The sequence below is a fragment of the Kogia breviceps genome, chromosome 2 (genome assembly GCF_026419965.1).
Source record: "Kogia breviceps isolate mKogBre1 chromosome 2, mKogBre1 haplotype 1, whole genome shotgun sequence".
In the NCBI taxonomy this organism is placed as follows: Eukaryota; Metazoa; Chordata; class Mammalia; order Artiodactyla; family Physeteridae; genus Kogia; species Kogia breviceps.
This window is the reverse complement of record NC_081311.1, coordinates 130,743,444-130,759,056: the sequence shown is the minus strand read 5'-3', so window position 1 is coordinate 130,759,056 and position 15,613 is coordinate 130,743,444. Positions and strand designations below refer to the sequence as shown.

Genomic DNA, 15,613 nt, shown 5'->3' with positions numbered 1-15,613 from the left:
ATTTGAGAGTATTTTCCCTCATTAGAGAAGAAGTGCTTTTCAGATTCTGAGGACTTTCTGGGTGAAAACAAAAACAAAACATAATAAAAGTGCTACATGAGTATAGGGAAAATGTTCTCTTTAATTTTATGAAAATGGTATATTTTTTCTTGGACTCATATGCCAATAAATTTAAAATAACTTTTGTTTGTAGAGTTGCAACTGTGTGCAAGGCATTGAGCTAGACCCCTAGCTTTTAACAAGTGTACACATTCCAGTGAAATGCACAGATGGATATAACCAAAGTATACTACAAGTGGCCATAGTAGGGAGCATATAGATTTCAGTGGTAACACGAGAGAGAGAGAGAGAGAGAGAGAGAGAGACAGCGCGCGCGCGAGAGAGAGAGAGAGAGAGAGAGAGAGAGCGCACAGTGAATTCTGAGCAGGGAAGCAGAGGCTCAAGGCAGTTTGGACTATGGGTCTGGATCCCTGGAGAAAGAAAGAAGAATGCCAAGAAGAAATATATATATTTGAGAAAGAACTGAGGAAAAGTTCATATAAATAATGTCAGATGATCTCTATGTTATCCTTTAGCAGTGAAGAGTGAGATTTAGAGTTTCAGGGAAAAAAAATTAAAGGTTTGGAATTAATTCTGGGGAGGATGGGGTAGGGAGCCACTTGGAAACGAGTAAAGTGAACATTAAGCTTAAGTGATTTTTTTGGTGAAGCCAGTGAGCATGGTTATGATTTGCAGTCATTAGCAATGCAAGAGGAGGAACAGAAAAGTCTGATGGTGGAAAGTGCTTGTCTGTAAGACAGGACGAAAGGCTGTGGATACTGGATACTGGAAAGAACAAACTTGGTGTCCCTGATTCGGGGCTCTAGATTAGTTAGGATGTGAACTGTGGGGAGGAGGTGCTGTTGGTAATGGTGGTGATGGTGTGGCCTGATGGAACAGAGGAATGGAAGGATAAAGAGAATGAAGGGGAAGCTTACCTTTTCACATCTGGAATGGGAAGAATGGCGGTGTGGGGGGTTAATGAAACAATGCCTATAAAGTACTTATAACAATGTCTGGCACATATTATGCACTCAAAAATGCTAATACTGTTATCTTTATTAGTGAGTGCAGAAGTGATGGAAGAATGGGCATTTCAGGACTTGATGGCATGTAACGGTGTTAGTCATTGAAGTCAAGCAAATATGCAAGTTTTCTTGAAGTGGAGTTCAAGGACCTACCTCTAAGGTTGGGGTTTTAGGTGACATGATATCACCTAGGAAAAGCTCTTAGCTATGTGCAAAATTATCTTTATGTTGAAGGTAAAGAAATGATAGTAACTGATCTTTGTAATTTAACAAACTGAACTGTCTTATTTTCTTCTTCTCAAAACTCCATAATGGAGGTATGGAGGTACCTGTTCCCTTTTTACAGTTAAACAGATTTAGCTGAAGATTGCTAAGTTATCAAGTGGTAGAATTGTCTTTCAAACCTGGAAGCTTTTATTGAAAGCCCCTGCCTTGTCCTCTACTCCATACTATAAACGGCAATGGCAATCTGTAGGTGATATAACGAGATAAAGAGCATTTCTAGGGCTGTACTGTTTAGCACTGAAGAGGAACAAGGAAGAGGCAGATGCCTCTTGGTGTGGGGAAGACAGAAGAATCAACTATTGGAGTTTCAAGGGTAGTCGTGTCATGAGGAAAAAGTAATTTTCAGCTGTGTTAGTCATTCTAAAATACATTTTGGTACCATCTTGGGTTTTGATAAAATACAACCTTACCTGAGAAGACATTTCATCAGTCCCAAGCCCTCTTAGATCAAGAGGCTGTAATTTTTATGTATCTTATAGTAAACCTTTTTTTAATAGCAAAGCATTATATTCTATAATATATGTTATATAGACATATCTCTTATATCTATATACATAGAGCAGAAGTTAAATGTGTATTTTTTCTGGGTTCCTGTAACTACTCTCTGGTTCATTCTTTATAACAGTGTTTTTCAGATAAGGATGGGAGTGTGTGTCCTCCTCATTTCTGACCTAGAATCGTGTAGAAGTAAGCCACAATGACTGATGAGAATATATAGTATTCCTCAGGTGTGCTGGACTGGAAAAGAGACTGAGAACAACTGATTTATGGTGAAGCCAGGCCAATAAGTTCTTGCTGAGCTCTTACAGGTTGCCTTTTGATGTAGTAAATAGTGGAGAGTACATGGTAAATCTTGGCCATGGTTTCATCAGTAGAGGAGTTTACAATGTAAAGACATTAGGTTGACCTAATTTAGGCATTAATACAGTCCTTAGAAAATGTAGCGAGAGGTCTTGGAAAATAGATGAAAGTAGGAAAAACTCAGAGGGGGTGGACCATGGCTGTGATTTCAACAGAGTAAACAGAGGGAGGGATGAATGTGGTTTGGCTGATGGAAAAACAGAGGCTGTTTCCTGGCAAAACTCAGAGCCAGAAAAGAGTGAGTTCATCTGTAGCCAGAACACAAGTAGTAGCCGGAAGAGAGGTAAAGGGGGAAAGGAGTTAGAAAGAGTGCTTTACAAGTGATGTTCAGAAATTTGCACTTGATGTGGGAGTTTTAGGAAGCACGGTGATACGGCCTAAGAAGTCATAACAAATTATTTTAGAAGCAATGTACACAACAATTTGGAATAAATAAGGACTGGTTAGAGGGAGAAACCAGAAGAGGTTCCAGCAGTTCTAGTTTGAGGAAACTAATGGATAAAAGATATGGAAAAAGAAGAGTCAGTAAGGAACATAGAGGTGCTGCTAATTTAGAAATAGTGCATTTTCACTGTCGATTGTAGAAATTGGCTAAATCCTATGTTTAATCACTTGAAATTATATAGCATTTTCCAACAGATTTTCTGTCACCCTTGTACTATTCAGACTGTAGTTTCATATCTCGACTTTTTAAATGTTTTTCTTTTTTTAGAAGAAAAGAATAAAATGGACAAAGTAGTTATTTAAAGGAACACTTTCTAGATGTTGGAGCACCAAGAATCAATTTGCCTTGGTTTCTGGAATCCTCTGAAAACAACCTCACAAGGCTTTTAGTACACTGTATCATTTAAAAATACTTTAATTATGAAAATTTTCATATATACACTAAAGTAGAAAGAAGTAGCTTCAACAATTATGAACAATTTGCCCATTCTTATGTACTCATAGAATTTTTTTAAGTGTTATGTGATGGAATGAAACAATCTATATGATTTTCAGTTACGAGAGTTTGTACATCTAGTTTTTAAAAATATGGTTATTATCAAAACTTAAATTATAATTTTTTTAAATAAAGGAGACAGATATAGAGATGGGAAAAAGTTTCTACAATGATTTGCAATATTTTGTAGCCTTCTTTACCTAAATGATGTCTGTGGTAAATAGCTTAAATGAATTCTAAAGCTTCTTAAAGAGCCCCTAGATAGAATATATTTTCAAATCACTCAAGAAATTATGAATTACAGAAGCTGGAAGGATATTCTTTAATACTGAAGAAGTTTGGCTACTCAATTCGAATTTATAATTTGTCATTGAATTAACGTATCAAAATAATAAGCATGTTTTACTTTTAGGACATAATAATATCTGTTTCGATAGGAGTTGCATGCATTTTGAAGATACTGTTTATTTATTCATTAAACCAATATTTGAACGCCTAGCGTGTGCCATGCCCTGAGTTGGGGCTTGAGATATATTGGTGGTTTGACATGTTAATAATTTCTATAAGATAATATTCAGTGTGAAATCAATTATAATTTTCTCTTATAACAAGGGAAACATTACAGATAAATGAAATTCATAGATAATTTCCAACCTTCAGTTTGACCAACCTTGAGTCAGTTAATAAATTGACCAGTTTGTTTCACTTTCTCCTATCAGTTTTATCTTTACATCAGCAATGAAATGACTAAAAGGAAAGCTGCATAAGGAAGGAGGAGGAAAAGGAACCAGTCAGTTCCTGAACAAATATGAACCCTCAGATACCAACAAGTACTAATAGTCATTGCTCTAAGTGTGAACCATCTACATCTTTTTCTGTAACTGGGTCATCTCACCTGCTAAGTTATTGCTTTTGATTCACTTTGTCATTTCATATCAATTTTAAGGGTTGTGATAACCATTTTAGATATATGTCTTTTTATCTGACTTACCTGATTCACATAAAAATTACTTTTCCGATTGGAAGTCCTAGGAAGACTGAGAACTGGTACTCCAGGCCCTGCAAAAAGGTAGAAATCTGTAAGACTCATAGGTTGGAATTGATGCTGTGTGCCAGAACAGCACTGAGTGATCTTTTGAGAGTGTGTGTGTCCCTGTGCATGCATTTGTGTGACTTAAACTTGATAAAGAAGTAACAGTCCAGGATGAATGTTCTCAAGTTATGTTCATAACTGACAACTTTAAAGCACTAATAACAGGAAGTGTGGAGTGGAGAGGTCTGATAAATATCTACAGATTTAGGCTCCTCTGCCTGTAACCTTTCTTATCATATAAATGCACTGTATACCTAAAACACCACGGGTGTGACTTGAAGTCACTGTCAGGAGATGGCTGAGGAGGGAAGCTGACAGCTCAGTTTGCTCCTTTGTGAGATTATGGTAAAGCTTCTCATTCTGCCTTGGAGACTGTGCCCACTGGTATGATACAGTCAGATCTTGGAAGAACTGAGTGTGTGTCATTTACTTGTAATCACTCAGTAGCTCTGGGTTCTTTAGAAGATTAAAAATGAGTGTTTGAAAAATATATTTCTGGAGCCTAGGCTATGAATGAAAAGAACATGTGTGTGCGTTTGTATGCACTGTGCTCATATACCTGTGTGCCATACTACACAGATGCCAAGATTCACTTTTTTCACATTTCAGCATTCCTGAAATCAGAATGCATCTTTTCATTTATGATGGGCTATAATTACTGTTGTCCATTTTTTCAAATGTTAACATCTCAGTAATTGTCAAGCATATTATATAATCAGTGGCATCTTAGATTGCACGACATACAGTTTATATCCAAATATTTATAGGAGACTGATCTCAGAGAGATTTGTAGGACATTTCTCTTTTCCCCAAAAAGTAAAGCAAGAAGATTTATTCTGACAGTAATAGTTGAGGTCAAGAGAGAGAAACCATTTGATTGTGGAATACCATTTCCTTAATAAGTCAAATGCAAAATGCAACATTCACTACAACACCTCTTAGGATCCCAAGTGATCTAAAGATTAGGACGCAAATTCACCATGTTTAATATAATCTGTAAAATGTAGTCTTTAAGATTTGATCACTCCATTTCTTACATTCAGCTCTTTCTAATTTCAAGTAATCATCATTTTGAAAAGAGGATGCAAATCATCATTTCTGTCATTTATGTGTGTGTGTGTGTGTGTGTGTGTGTGTGTGTGTCTGTGTAAGAAAGCTACCATTCCTCATCCATTCATGCCTCCAAAAAAATTTACTGCGTGTAAGACAGTGGGTTAAGTAACTCATTAGAGATTTACAGACTGTTTAAGCACCCTTACAAGGTTGTTAAGGCTCAAAATAAGATGACTCCGCCCTCACTTTTATGGGTTGGACAGTATAGAATACAGAGGAAAGCTGTATACAATCTATAGAAGACATAGACTCTAGCCCTGGGGTAGGAATATAATGAGTAGGTTCAGATTTGGAGGCTGTTTAACAAAGAACCTTCTAATAGAAATGACTAAATATGGATAGATTGAATTTATTATCAGTCGTGGTGTCCAAGGAGAGACAGTAGCATTCATTCTATTATTGTATTATTTCTTGAGTGATTATTATATGCCAGGCACGGGAACTGGCTTTTAATAATTCTTTCCAACCTTGAGGTTCTGCTTCATGACCCAGGTCGTTTAACCTACGTGAGGCTCACTCTCCTGTTTAAAAAAGGTGGAGGATGCCTGCCCTGCCTCCTTCCCTGAGACTTTATGAGATGTACAATAAAGCATTTTATAAATTGTAACATTTTATAATATGCTATGATATAATATAATGATATATATTATAGGTCTGAAAAATGTCTTCAGCTATTATTTAGTGCTTCCTCCTAGTGCTTCCTCCAACTTAGAAGAATTTAATAGATTTTAACATTTAATAATCCTTTAGTTGAAATTTCATCACATCTGCCACTAGATCATATATTATATTGGGAGGTGAAGGAAGGGTGGTTCTGGGAGGATCTGTTTAATGTGTTGTCAGCATTCTGGGAGTGTTCTTCATAGTTTGGAATTAGGAATTGCTGATGTCATGATCAGTCACATTGTCATGACAATATCAGAATTTCCTCATTTGCCTTCTCTTCTCTTGGGCAGTATCAATTTGCCACAGGTCTGTCATCAGTTTGTCCCATGTGTTAAGTGTATTAGATAACCCAGAACTAGTCATTCTTAAAGACGCTTCGGGTGGAGAATTTTTAAAAGCTCCTTAGGTAGCCCGCTACAGTACTCTTAGCTAAATATTCTACTGCTGGAAAGGTTGCCTTCATGTATCCTCCAACTGAATAGAAATTTACTTCTAATTTTGTATTTTCTTGTGTGAACCTTCACATTTATAACTCAGGGGAGAATAGAAAGCTTTTCAGCATACTCATTTACTTAAAGGATGTAATTAATTATTCTGTTATCCTCCTCTTCAGGTGAAATAAACTAACGTAATGGTCATCTTAGCAACTAAAGAGAAAGGAAACTTTTATTGGGGTTTTTTTCTGTATTTTGAATGCTTTAAATCCTAATTTGTGCTCGGGATCCCAGGTTTTGCATAGACATTAGTTATGTCTCCCAGACATTTAGGAATATCTTATACCTTTTGTCATTCTTGGTTTTTACGAGGGTTTTGTTTGTCCAAGGTATAGTTAGTTCAGTCTGTACTATCCAAATTTTCTAACAGTTGATTTTTACTCATGGAAAGGAGACAGTTTTTCCAGGTTTGAATTTTGTTTTTCATGATTTAGAGGGGTTTTTTTTTTTTTTGGCTTTAGTTTTCCAAAAATTCTGTTGATTTCCTAAGTACTTTCTGTCTCTTCCCAAGTCATGTAGCAAGAGGTGGATGTGATTAGCTGTTTCCACAGCACATCAGCCCCTCCCTTCTTTACCTCAGCTGTTATCCTTTATACATAGTTTGATCACTACAGTAGATGATTATGTTACTTCCATCTCTTTAGAAAATCTGTAATTGCAAAAATCACTTAATATCTTTCATAATTTGTAATTTCACTGTAATTCATGGAAAACTCGTTGAATTATCGCAAAGTATTTTGAAAAGAAGCACTTATTTTCTTATAGGCTTGCTAAAGGATGGAGAAAAACAGCTCTAATACTAGATTCCCACAGTCAAAGAATGTGGAGGATTGAGGCATCCATCCAGGTAAATTAGGAAAACAGTAATCCACAATAAATACAAAATGGAGCTTCTCTTTCTCCTGGTTTCCCAGATAGTTGACTCTCCTTTATTTTGTTATAGAATTTGATCTACAGATACAAATTCAATACAGTGTAAACCAAATGAAAACAAAAATCTTGAATTTTTAATTCATATAGCTACCCCCAAGATTTTGGTTTTTGGAAAGAATAAGGACCCAAGTACTTATTTTTATAGAAAAACATAGGAAAAGAAATTTAACTTACAGAGAACCACTATGCCAGAAATTTGAGTGAGCTTTGAATTTTATTAACTATTTTGCAAGAACAGGGCAATAATTAGTTTATGAATAGATGATATACAAAATTTTTTGAGTGTAAATTATTTGTCTGGAATTTAGAGGATGTTTTGCCACAGAGAGAAATATCCTAAATGATGAATAGGATGTTAGTTGTCTGATAAGCATGTATGAATCCCATAATGAAGCTAATCTCTAATACGATTTTCCACTATTCTTTGAGTGAAATTATATTCTGTTTCAGTTCAGGATTCTGGAAATACCTTTCATCTAATCACCATCGCAGCTTTTAGAAGATAGTTCTTTCTGCTTCTCTCCCAACATCATCCTACCAACTATCCCAGAAAATAAAACTGGTGGTTTTAAGAGAGGAGTTATATTTTAGCAGCCATCAGTTAAATGAGATTTAGGAGCTAGGTTGGGCCAGAATATGTATTTGTACTATAACTATATGTTCTAATATTGGAAAATTTGCCTTCATAATCAACTGAATGGAAATTCAATGTAATTTCATATCTTTTTAAAAGTGACTTGCCCAAGGTCATATACATGGTAATTGAAGCTCAGATGCACACCCAGGATTGGGCTCTTTGTTTTTCACTATGGGGTTTGGACTTGAACCATAGATCATAGTAATAATAACGATCACGAGTGTCATTGGAGCTTGGCCACTTGGAGTCAGAGAGACCTAAGTTCAAACCTCAGCTCCATAATGTATTGGATCTGTGGCCTTGGAAAGGTTGCTTAAGCCTCTGAGCCTCAGTTTTCTCTTCTGTAAAATGGGCTAATCATTCTCTCATGGTGTGTGTGTGTGTGTGTGTGTGTGTGTGTGTGTGTGTGTGTGTTGTGAGTGAATGGGGGGCGGGGGAGAGGAACCTGCTGAGAAAGTGCCTAGAATATAGTAGTTACTCAATAAATGACAGTTATTTATTAGTCCATTCAGAGAAGCAGCAGCAGGGCAAAGCCTATTTCTTCTGTTTTGTTCACCAGGATAGGTTTAAAAATCATTAGAATGTTGCTTTTGGTAAGACTCATCAGAATTTGGCTTTGTTTATGTTGTTCTATATGCCTTCTAGGATTATAGCTATAGAGCTATAGTTTTATTTTATTACAGTGGTTTCATTTTTATATACATGTGATTTTATATGTGTCTAGGGAGACTTTAGGTCTAGAACAAGAATCATAGAATTTTAAAACAGCAAAATAGTAAATAATAGAATATATTGCTGCTCCTTTAGAAATAAGACACTTTATCAACTCTATTTTGTACCAGGAAAGAACAGATATTTAAAGAATCTGCTGACCTCATAATTTTTTTTTTCTTTTTCTGTTTTGCTGGGAGCTAGAGGCTTGCGAGCTTTTAAACATAGGTACTCTCAAATGTAAACAATTTTTTTAGTGTGAACTGTTTACACTAACCAATACTATGTGGTTGTATTTTATTCCTTAAAGATTGTAATGTGAAGTAATGTTGGATGAATTTTTCCTCTTCATTCTTTTCTGTTTTTAATGTGATCCAAATAAAAATAGGTGCTTGAAATTATTTAGCAGTGATAGAGGGAGAGGCCCTGCTACAGGTCTATTCTTTTGTTGATAGAGGTGTTCTATTTTTATCTCATGGGACATCTTCTCTTCCCCTATTTTTTTCCCTTCTTTCAAAGCTTAGCTTTCCCACCACACTTTCTTTGTAGTAATTTTACTCAAAGGCTCCTCTCTTACATGAGGTTCAGTAATGCATGTGTTGGAATGGGGGCTCTCCTACCCTTTTGCTGCTGCCTTCAAGGAGCTCATTGATTAGTGGTGATTTCAGCAGCAGTCACCCCAAATCGACATTCTCTCTCATACCATCCATCTCTCCCTCTCCCACTCTTTTTGTTTTTCTCCTCATCTTCACAGTGCTTCTTTCTGAATGTCCCTCAAACAAAACATTTATACAGCTGAGCTCCCCACACCCATGTTACATCCTGTATTGATCTCTCCCTGCAGTGGACTGGCATAGCACATGATTGTCTAGACCACTTGGCTGACACTTATCACTTAATGCCTTGCATTTTTCGTGTCCAGCAACTCAGTGCTGTAGAGGTTACAAGTACTCACCTGGGAATTGTAGCATTATTTATAAGGCTTTTTTGAGTCCACAGCATTATAGTGTTGAAGGAGCACAGGACAGGGTCCTTTAACCCTAGCGAAGCCTAGGTTTAAACATTTACTTGCTACTTCCTTGCTCTATGGTTAAGTCAGTCAGTCTTAACTTGTTTTCCTCTCATCTGTAAATGAAGCCTAATAACCCTTCCAACCTCAGAGCGTTGCTGTGAAAGTGAAATGAGATGTGAAATTTATAAATGAAAGTCTCATTTTAAAAATGTTTCTGTGGGACAAATATCTTCTCAATTCAAGAGTCTTAAATTGCAGTTATACAAACACCTGGGAGTAGCCAAGTCGCATCTGCTCTACAAGGCTGCAGGCTCCTGCATGTACTGATGGCTCCATCTTTATTATCCTCATTCATAGCCTCCTCCTGCCTCACAGTGTGATCTCTGATACCACTCACAGTCTTCCCATTCATACAGAAATGGCCCTGGTCCAACACACAGCCTCTTTAAAGGAAACAGGACAAAAACAAATGCGGGAGAGAAACTTGAGTTCACCTAGCTCTTGAAACAGACCTTCTGTCAGACTTTTTTTTTTCTTAAACCTCTTAGAGTTAAGCCTTAGAAAGCATCTTCACTCAGCCATTCAACAAACAGTTCTCAAAAAAGGAGCCTCTCCTTACCTAAATTTGCTCTTTTTTTACTTGCCAATTCCAACTACACCCTTGCCCCTCCTCTTCGATGGTCAGCCAGCCTCACTAACATCAGTTATTTACACAGTATACCCACTTAAGTCTACAAACCACCACTCTGAAACCTGGAGAAACAGTAACAGCTGCCATTTATTGAGTTTGGTACTCTTGTTGGAGTACCATATATATACACTTAAGACAGTCAGTGAGGAGTCTGGGACTCAGGTTAACTGACTTGCCCAAAGCCATGTTGCTAGTAAGTGGAAAGCTGAAATGTGCAGCCAAATCTTGTTTGGCTGTTTTAATTTTGTTCCTTGGATTGCAAAGTCCAGATTCACTTAAGCTGTCTGAAAAAGAGGGGTGGGGCTGGTTAAGTGTACACACGGAGGGGCTGTTGTCAGTCTTAAGAGCCAGAGCAGCTTCAGGGACTCCATCTCATGGCCAAGTGCTCACCCGCTCCTGGCATCTGCTTGGCTGTCTGCTTTGCTGCCAGTCAGCTTCCTGTTACTCATGGTTTCTGCTTCCTCATAAACTTGGCTTGCATATGGTTTTGGCTTTTTGTGGCCTCACCTCTACCCCCTGGCACTCTTGCAGTTTCTGCCCCTTTCCTAACTGGAGTTTTCTGAATTAAATTCCCAAGGGTGAGAATCTGATTGGCTCTGCTCATTCTTTCAGTCCCAGCCATGTCATAGGTCACTGGCCTATCTGTGGATTGGCTGCCCCTGGGTCAGATTCCCACAACTTTACCCACCAGCTGAGCTGCGGGAGGAGGATGTTGTCTGACCGCCCAGGCAGCAGTCTCAGTTTCCCTTTCAGGAAGATGAGCATCTACAGGGCAGATTCCAAAGCCCTAACTAATTCTTACCATGATAACTTGCAGTTTCTCTGGAATGTTTCCTTACTTTGTCTTCAAACATATTTGTTTCAAAGGTCAATAAACTTTCCCAGATGAATCTCACTAGGATCTATTCCTATAATCATTTGTAACTAAGCACTTGTGAATATCTATAATTGAGTATATATACATATATGGTTTCATGTTTGTTATTTCTCTTAGGTTGGAATTATTTGGGCTTTAGTGACTTTGTTACATTTTATATTTTATAGTCTTCGAGGGTGGAAAGTCTATCTTCTCCTTTCTTTGTAATGCTTTACCTAGTTAAGTGTGTAGTACCTACCTAACTCTGGAACTTCTGAACCCTGGCTTGTAGACATTGTTTTTAAAAATATACACCTTGAGTAATCTCCTTTTATGTCATACACTATATAGAACACTTTGTTTTGTTGCTATTTAGATATCTTTTTATCCTTAAAAATAGTCCTTTTAATATTTTTAGTATTCTTAGTATATTTTACTATCTAGTATTAGAATTGCTTTTGTATTCCAATTTAAATTTTATTATCACTTAAAATCACGTCTTATCCCTGTAAAACGATTGCAGGGTATCAAATCAAGTCTTCCCATTCTAGAATAGCACAATATCCAAAGTATCATGACCTTAGAGAAGAGCCATAGAAAAATTAATCTATGCTGTTCTTTTGTGGTTTAGACTGTGGTTTCCTAAGAGACCAGTCATGACAAGTGAGGTTGTACATGGAATTTTTTCCATAGATGACAGGTTTGAAACTGCTGGGGTCTTGGGCATTAAATTCTCAGGAAAAGGCATCTAGGACTTGAACAGTTCTACTTAAAACCTTATATTTTATACCTGTGGTTGATAACTTGCAGTAGAAGGTCCCTGTGAGAGGAGACAGCAAAGGGGCAGCCCAAACAATTGTAAATGCATGCAGTAGCCCGAAATAGCATATATATTAACACAGAACTGAATGTTAGTTGTATTGTTTCTATTAAATCATTTTAAAGAACACACACATTTCTGTGAATGTTATCTAGCAAGTTCTTACTTGCCCACTGTGCACCTAGTACTGTACTTAGAAGTTTGCTGCTGCTTTTTTTTAAATGAAAAGAGTTAAGAATTTTATATATATATATATATATATATATATATATATATATATATATATATATATATATGTAGTTTGTGTATATAGTTGTTTTCAATCAGGTGAGACTTGCTAGATCTCATCGCTTTTGCCTGAGAATGTTGGGAGCCCTTCATCATATGGAGGTGGCTCCCTAGGTCAGCAGTAGGAAGGATATCTAGGATGGATATTTTTTAGTTCCTTGTTGCTGGAAACACCCTTGAATGGTCACAGCTTTGCTAGAAGACTTGGTTTCCATAGGGGACACTTTGTTTTCCTTATGGCAGCCAGAAGTTGAGAGCCTTCACTTCTTAGCTGAGTTAGGATTTTTCATTATCATGGCAGATGGCCCTTTCCAGGAAGGCGTTAGAGGCCAGAGGCCAAGGAAGAATGCTGTAATATTGACCGCTTAGTGCGGTAATATAACCCTGTAATAGTCACTGCTGAACAGGCCAGCTGTCCCAGTGGCCCATCCACAGACCGCGGGGCTCTTGCTGTAGAGGCCGTCTGCCTTGCACAGGTTCTAGGCTTGATACACTAACGAACGCAAAAGCGATCCTGAAAAAAAAGGGGGGAGGCATCTTGAGTCGCCTTCATTTCAATTGAAAAACAAAGGAAACTACCTCCTCACTTTGTCCCTGTTTTGCAGTTTCTGTGTCCCTTCAATAGAACACATTTGTGTCGCATCTCATAATTAACATATAGAAGGATCACACACTCCCAGTTTTCGGGAAGGCTTACTAAACCGATGGCTTGAAATGATTTTCGCTATTTGACTTTGGCATCTTGAAGGTAAGCTTGCCAACTCTGGCATAAGAATGAAGTACGAACTTTACCGTGCGTGTTTGCGGTGAGGGGGTGGGAAGTGGAGACTTATTTCCTCTGCTACAATTTTAGCGTGCGAACTGGGGGAACGGGAATTTGCAGAGGTTTGATGGAAGGCTGGTTTGTTCGTTGAAGTAGGAGTGATTGCCCGCACCTTTTCTGGGAGAGTGGACGGTCGGGGGGGGGGATAGTTTGGAAGGGTGAAAGAGAAAAAGAAGACTTGGGACCAGTTGGCTTCCTACCCAGGTGTTAGCGTGATCCCCGGCGCGGTGCCCTGAAAAGGGGCTTCGAGCCCGGGTGCAAAGCTGCTGCGGGTGCTGAAGCCTAGAGCCGAGGGGGAAAAAAGAAAAGAGGAGGGGGGTGGCTACTCCAAGGAATGTGCGGCATGCGGGGAGCCAGACCCAACCATTGCACCAGAGCGGGGGCGCCGGCGGCTCCCCGGGCCGCGCGGCCCCCGCTCCGGCCCCGAGCCCGGGAGGGAGCGCACGGGGGACGGACGGCCGGCTGGGCGGCGGGCGCGGCGCGGGGCGGGAGGGCGGGGAGGCGCGGGTGGGCCTGGGCGCGGCGCGAGGCGGTGCGCGGCCGCCTCCCCGCCCCCGGCCGGCGCGCTCTCGGGGCGGTGGTTGAGGCCGCGGGAGGTGGGGACGCGGCGGCGCTGCTCCTCCGCTGCCGCCGGGAGAGTCCGCGGCGCCGCCAGCTCCGCGCGCGAACTCCTGTCCATGGCACGCAGGGCGGCGGCCGCCGGAGCTACCCGAGTCCTGCCCGCCGCCGCCGCGCTGCACTTTTAGGCGAGTCCGGAGGTCGAGGGCGGAGGAGAAGTCAGCCCGGAGCTGCAGCCCCCGCCGGTCGCCGCCGCGCGGCGAGAGGGAGTTCCCAGAGCGGCCGCGGCCCCGGCCGGCCCCCTCCCTGCGCCCTCCCCCTCGCGGCGAGGCTGCCCCGCGTCCGCGCCCGCCGCCCGCGCCCGCCGCGATGATCTTCCCCAGCAGCAGCGGCAACCCTGGGGGCAGCAGCAGCTGCAGGACGCCCTACCGCAAGCAGGTGAGGCGGCGGCGGGGATGCCGCGCGGAGGCCGGCCGCCCCGCTCTGCAAAGGGTGGCAGCGCTCGGCCGGACTCCGCGGTCGTCTTCGGAGGGACCGGGCCGGGCGGTGACCTTGTTTCTCAGGAGGCGGCCCGCGGGGACGGCTCGGGCCGGGGAGATGCCCTCGCCCCCTCCGGCCGAGCGGGGCGGGACGCGGAGGAAGGGGAAGGGGAAGGGGCGGCGGCGCGGCGAGAGCAGGAGCGCGCCGGGGGCTTCGCCCAGCTCTGCAACAAGTTTGGGTTTTTTACCGGAAACCTTTGTGTGTGGAAGAGTACGATAATAAGTCTTAAGATTGGGATACAACAATCTTCACTTGGAACCTCAAAGAACCTGCCCGATTCGTACGAAACCCGGAAGACCTCTGTGTGTGTGTGTGTGTGTGTGTTCGCGCTCGCTCCCCCTCCCATTTATATATTATAAAAAAGAGAAGAAAGAAAAAGAAACAGGAACTTCTACTGTCACTTTCTCAAGGTTTTCAGTAGCACAGGGAAATCCTGTGACATCCTAGTTGCAGAGATACTTGGATAAGCCTGAGTCATACACATGCCTTTTCCTATTTTAATACCGTTTCATACATTTTTTAACAGATTGAACTCCAAAGGCACTTTAGTGGTTAGATCAAAATCCCCTGCCGGGAAAAGGAGTGGAGCTGGAAGCTTATAGTCATGGCCTTTTGTTTTGTTTTTCATCTTTGTTTTTAAAGGAAGGTTACTGAAGCCATGTTGTGGTAAATCTCACGGAGCCTTTCAGCAGCAGCATTAACAAGACCTAGCTTTAAATTATGTAAAAAATGTGCAGGTCTGTTTAGAAAAGGTTAAACTGATTTAGAGGTCAGTGGCAAGATGCTTGTTGAGAAAACAGAAACACGATTGCAGATATTTTTCTTCCATAATAGATCTCTTGTCTACATCCTTAGCCACTGAGACAAATCAATTAAGTTATTATCCCAATAATGATTCAATCAAACTGTATCCTTCCATGCAGACCATGGCTCTGTTAAGATCATGACAGATGACAGTGATACCTGGTGGCGTTTCCTATAGGCATTCACAGGGTTATTGATTATGTTTAGTCCTTTTTGTTCTCAAAGTCATTTTGGGGGGTGGGGTAGGGAGGGCACTCTTACTATAAGAATATCTGAAAATGGTGCTAATTTTCTGATACAATGACTGTCAAAAAGTATTGTTTTCTGGTGTTTGGTTCTTTCACTTGTTAGCTTTCCCTTAAAAAGACAGTAAACACATCTGGTCTGTATGCCCTTGCTTTCCAAGTCAATGGAACTTTTA

General features: G+C 40.4%; 1 protein-coding gene across 10 annotated transcripts in view; it reads left to right on the top strand.

Moving 5' to 3' along the window:
- RBMS1 (RNA binding motif single stranded interacting protein 1) overlaps positions 1-15,613 on the top strand; it is a 212,885-nt gene that overhangs the window by 67,237 nt on the left and 130,035 nt on the right. For 4 of the 10 annotated variants that reach the window (XM_067026164.1, XM_067026162.1, XM_059053809.2 and 1 more), the window contains exon 1: positions 13,877-14,286. The exons of 4 other annotated variants lie outside the window; for them this stretch is intronic. In XM_067026164.1, the coding sequence (XP_066882265.1) occupies positions 14,218-14,286 (69 nt within the window). In that variant the 5' untranslated portion in view covers positions 13,877-14,217. Of the gene's footprint in view, positions 1-13,077; positions 13,216-13,876; positions 14,287-15,613 lie in introns of those variants that run through there. 2 more of the 10 variants (XM_067026166.1, XM_067026165.1) reach the window with 2 other exon arrangements.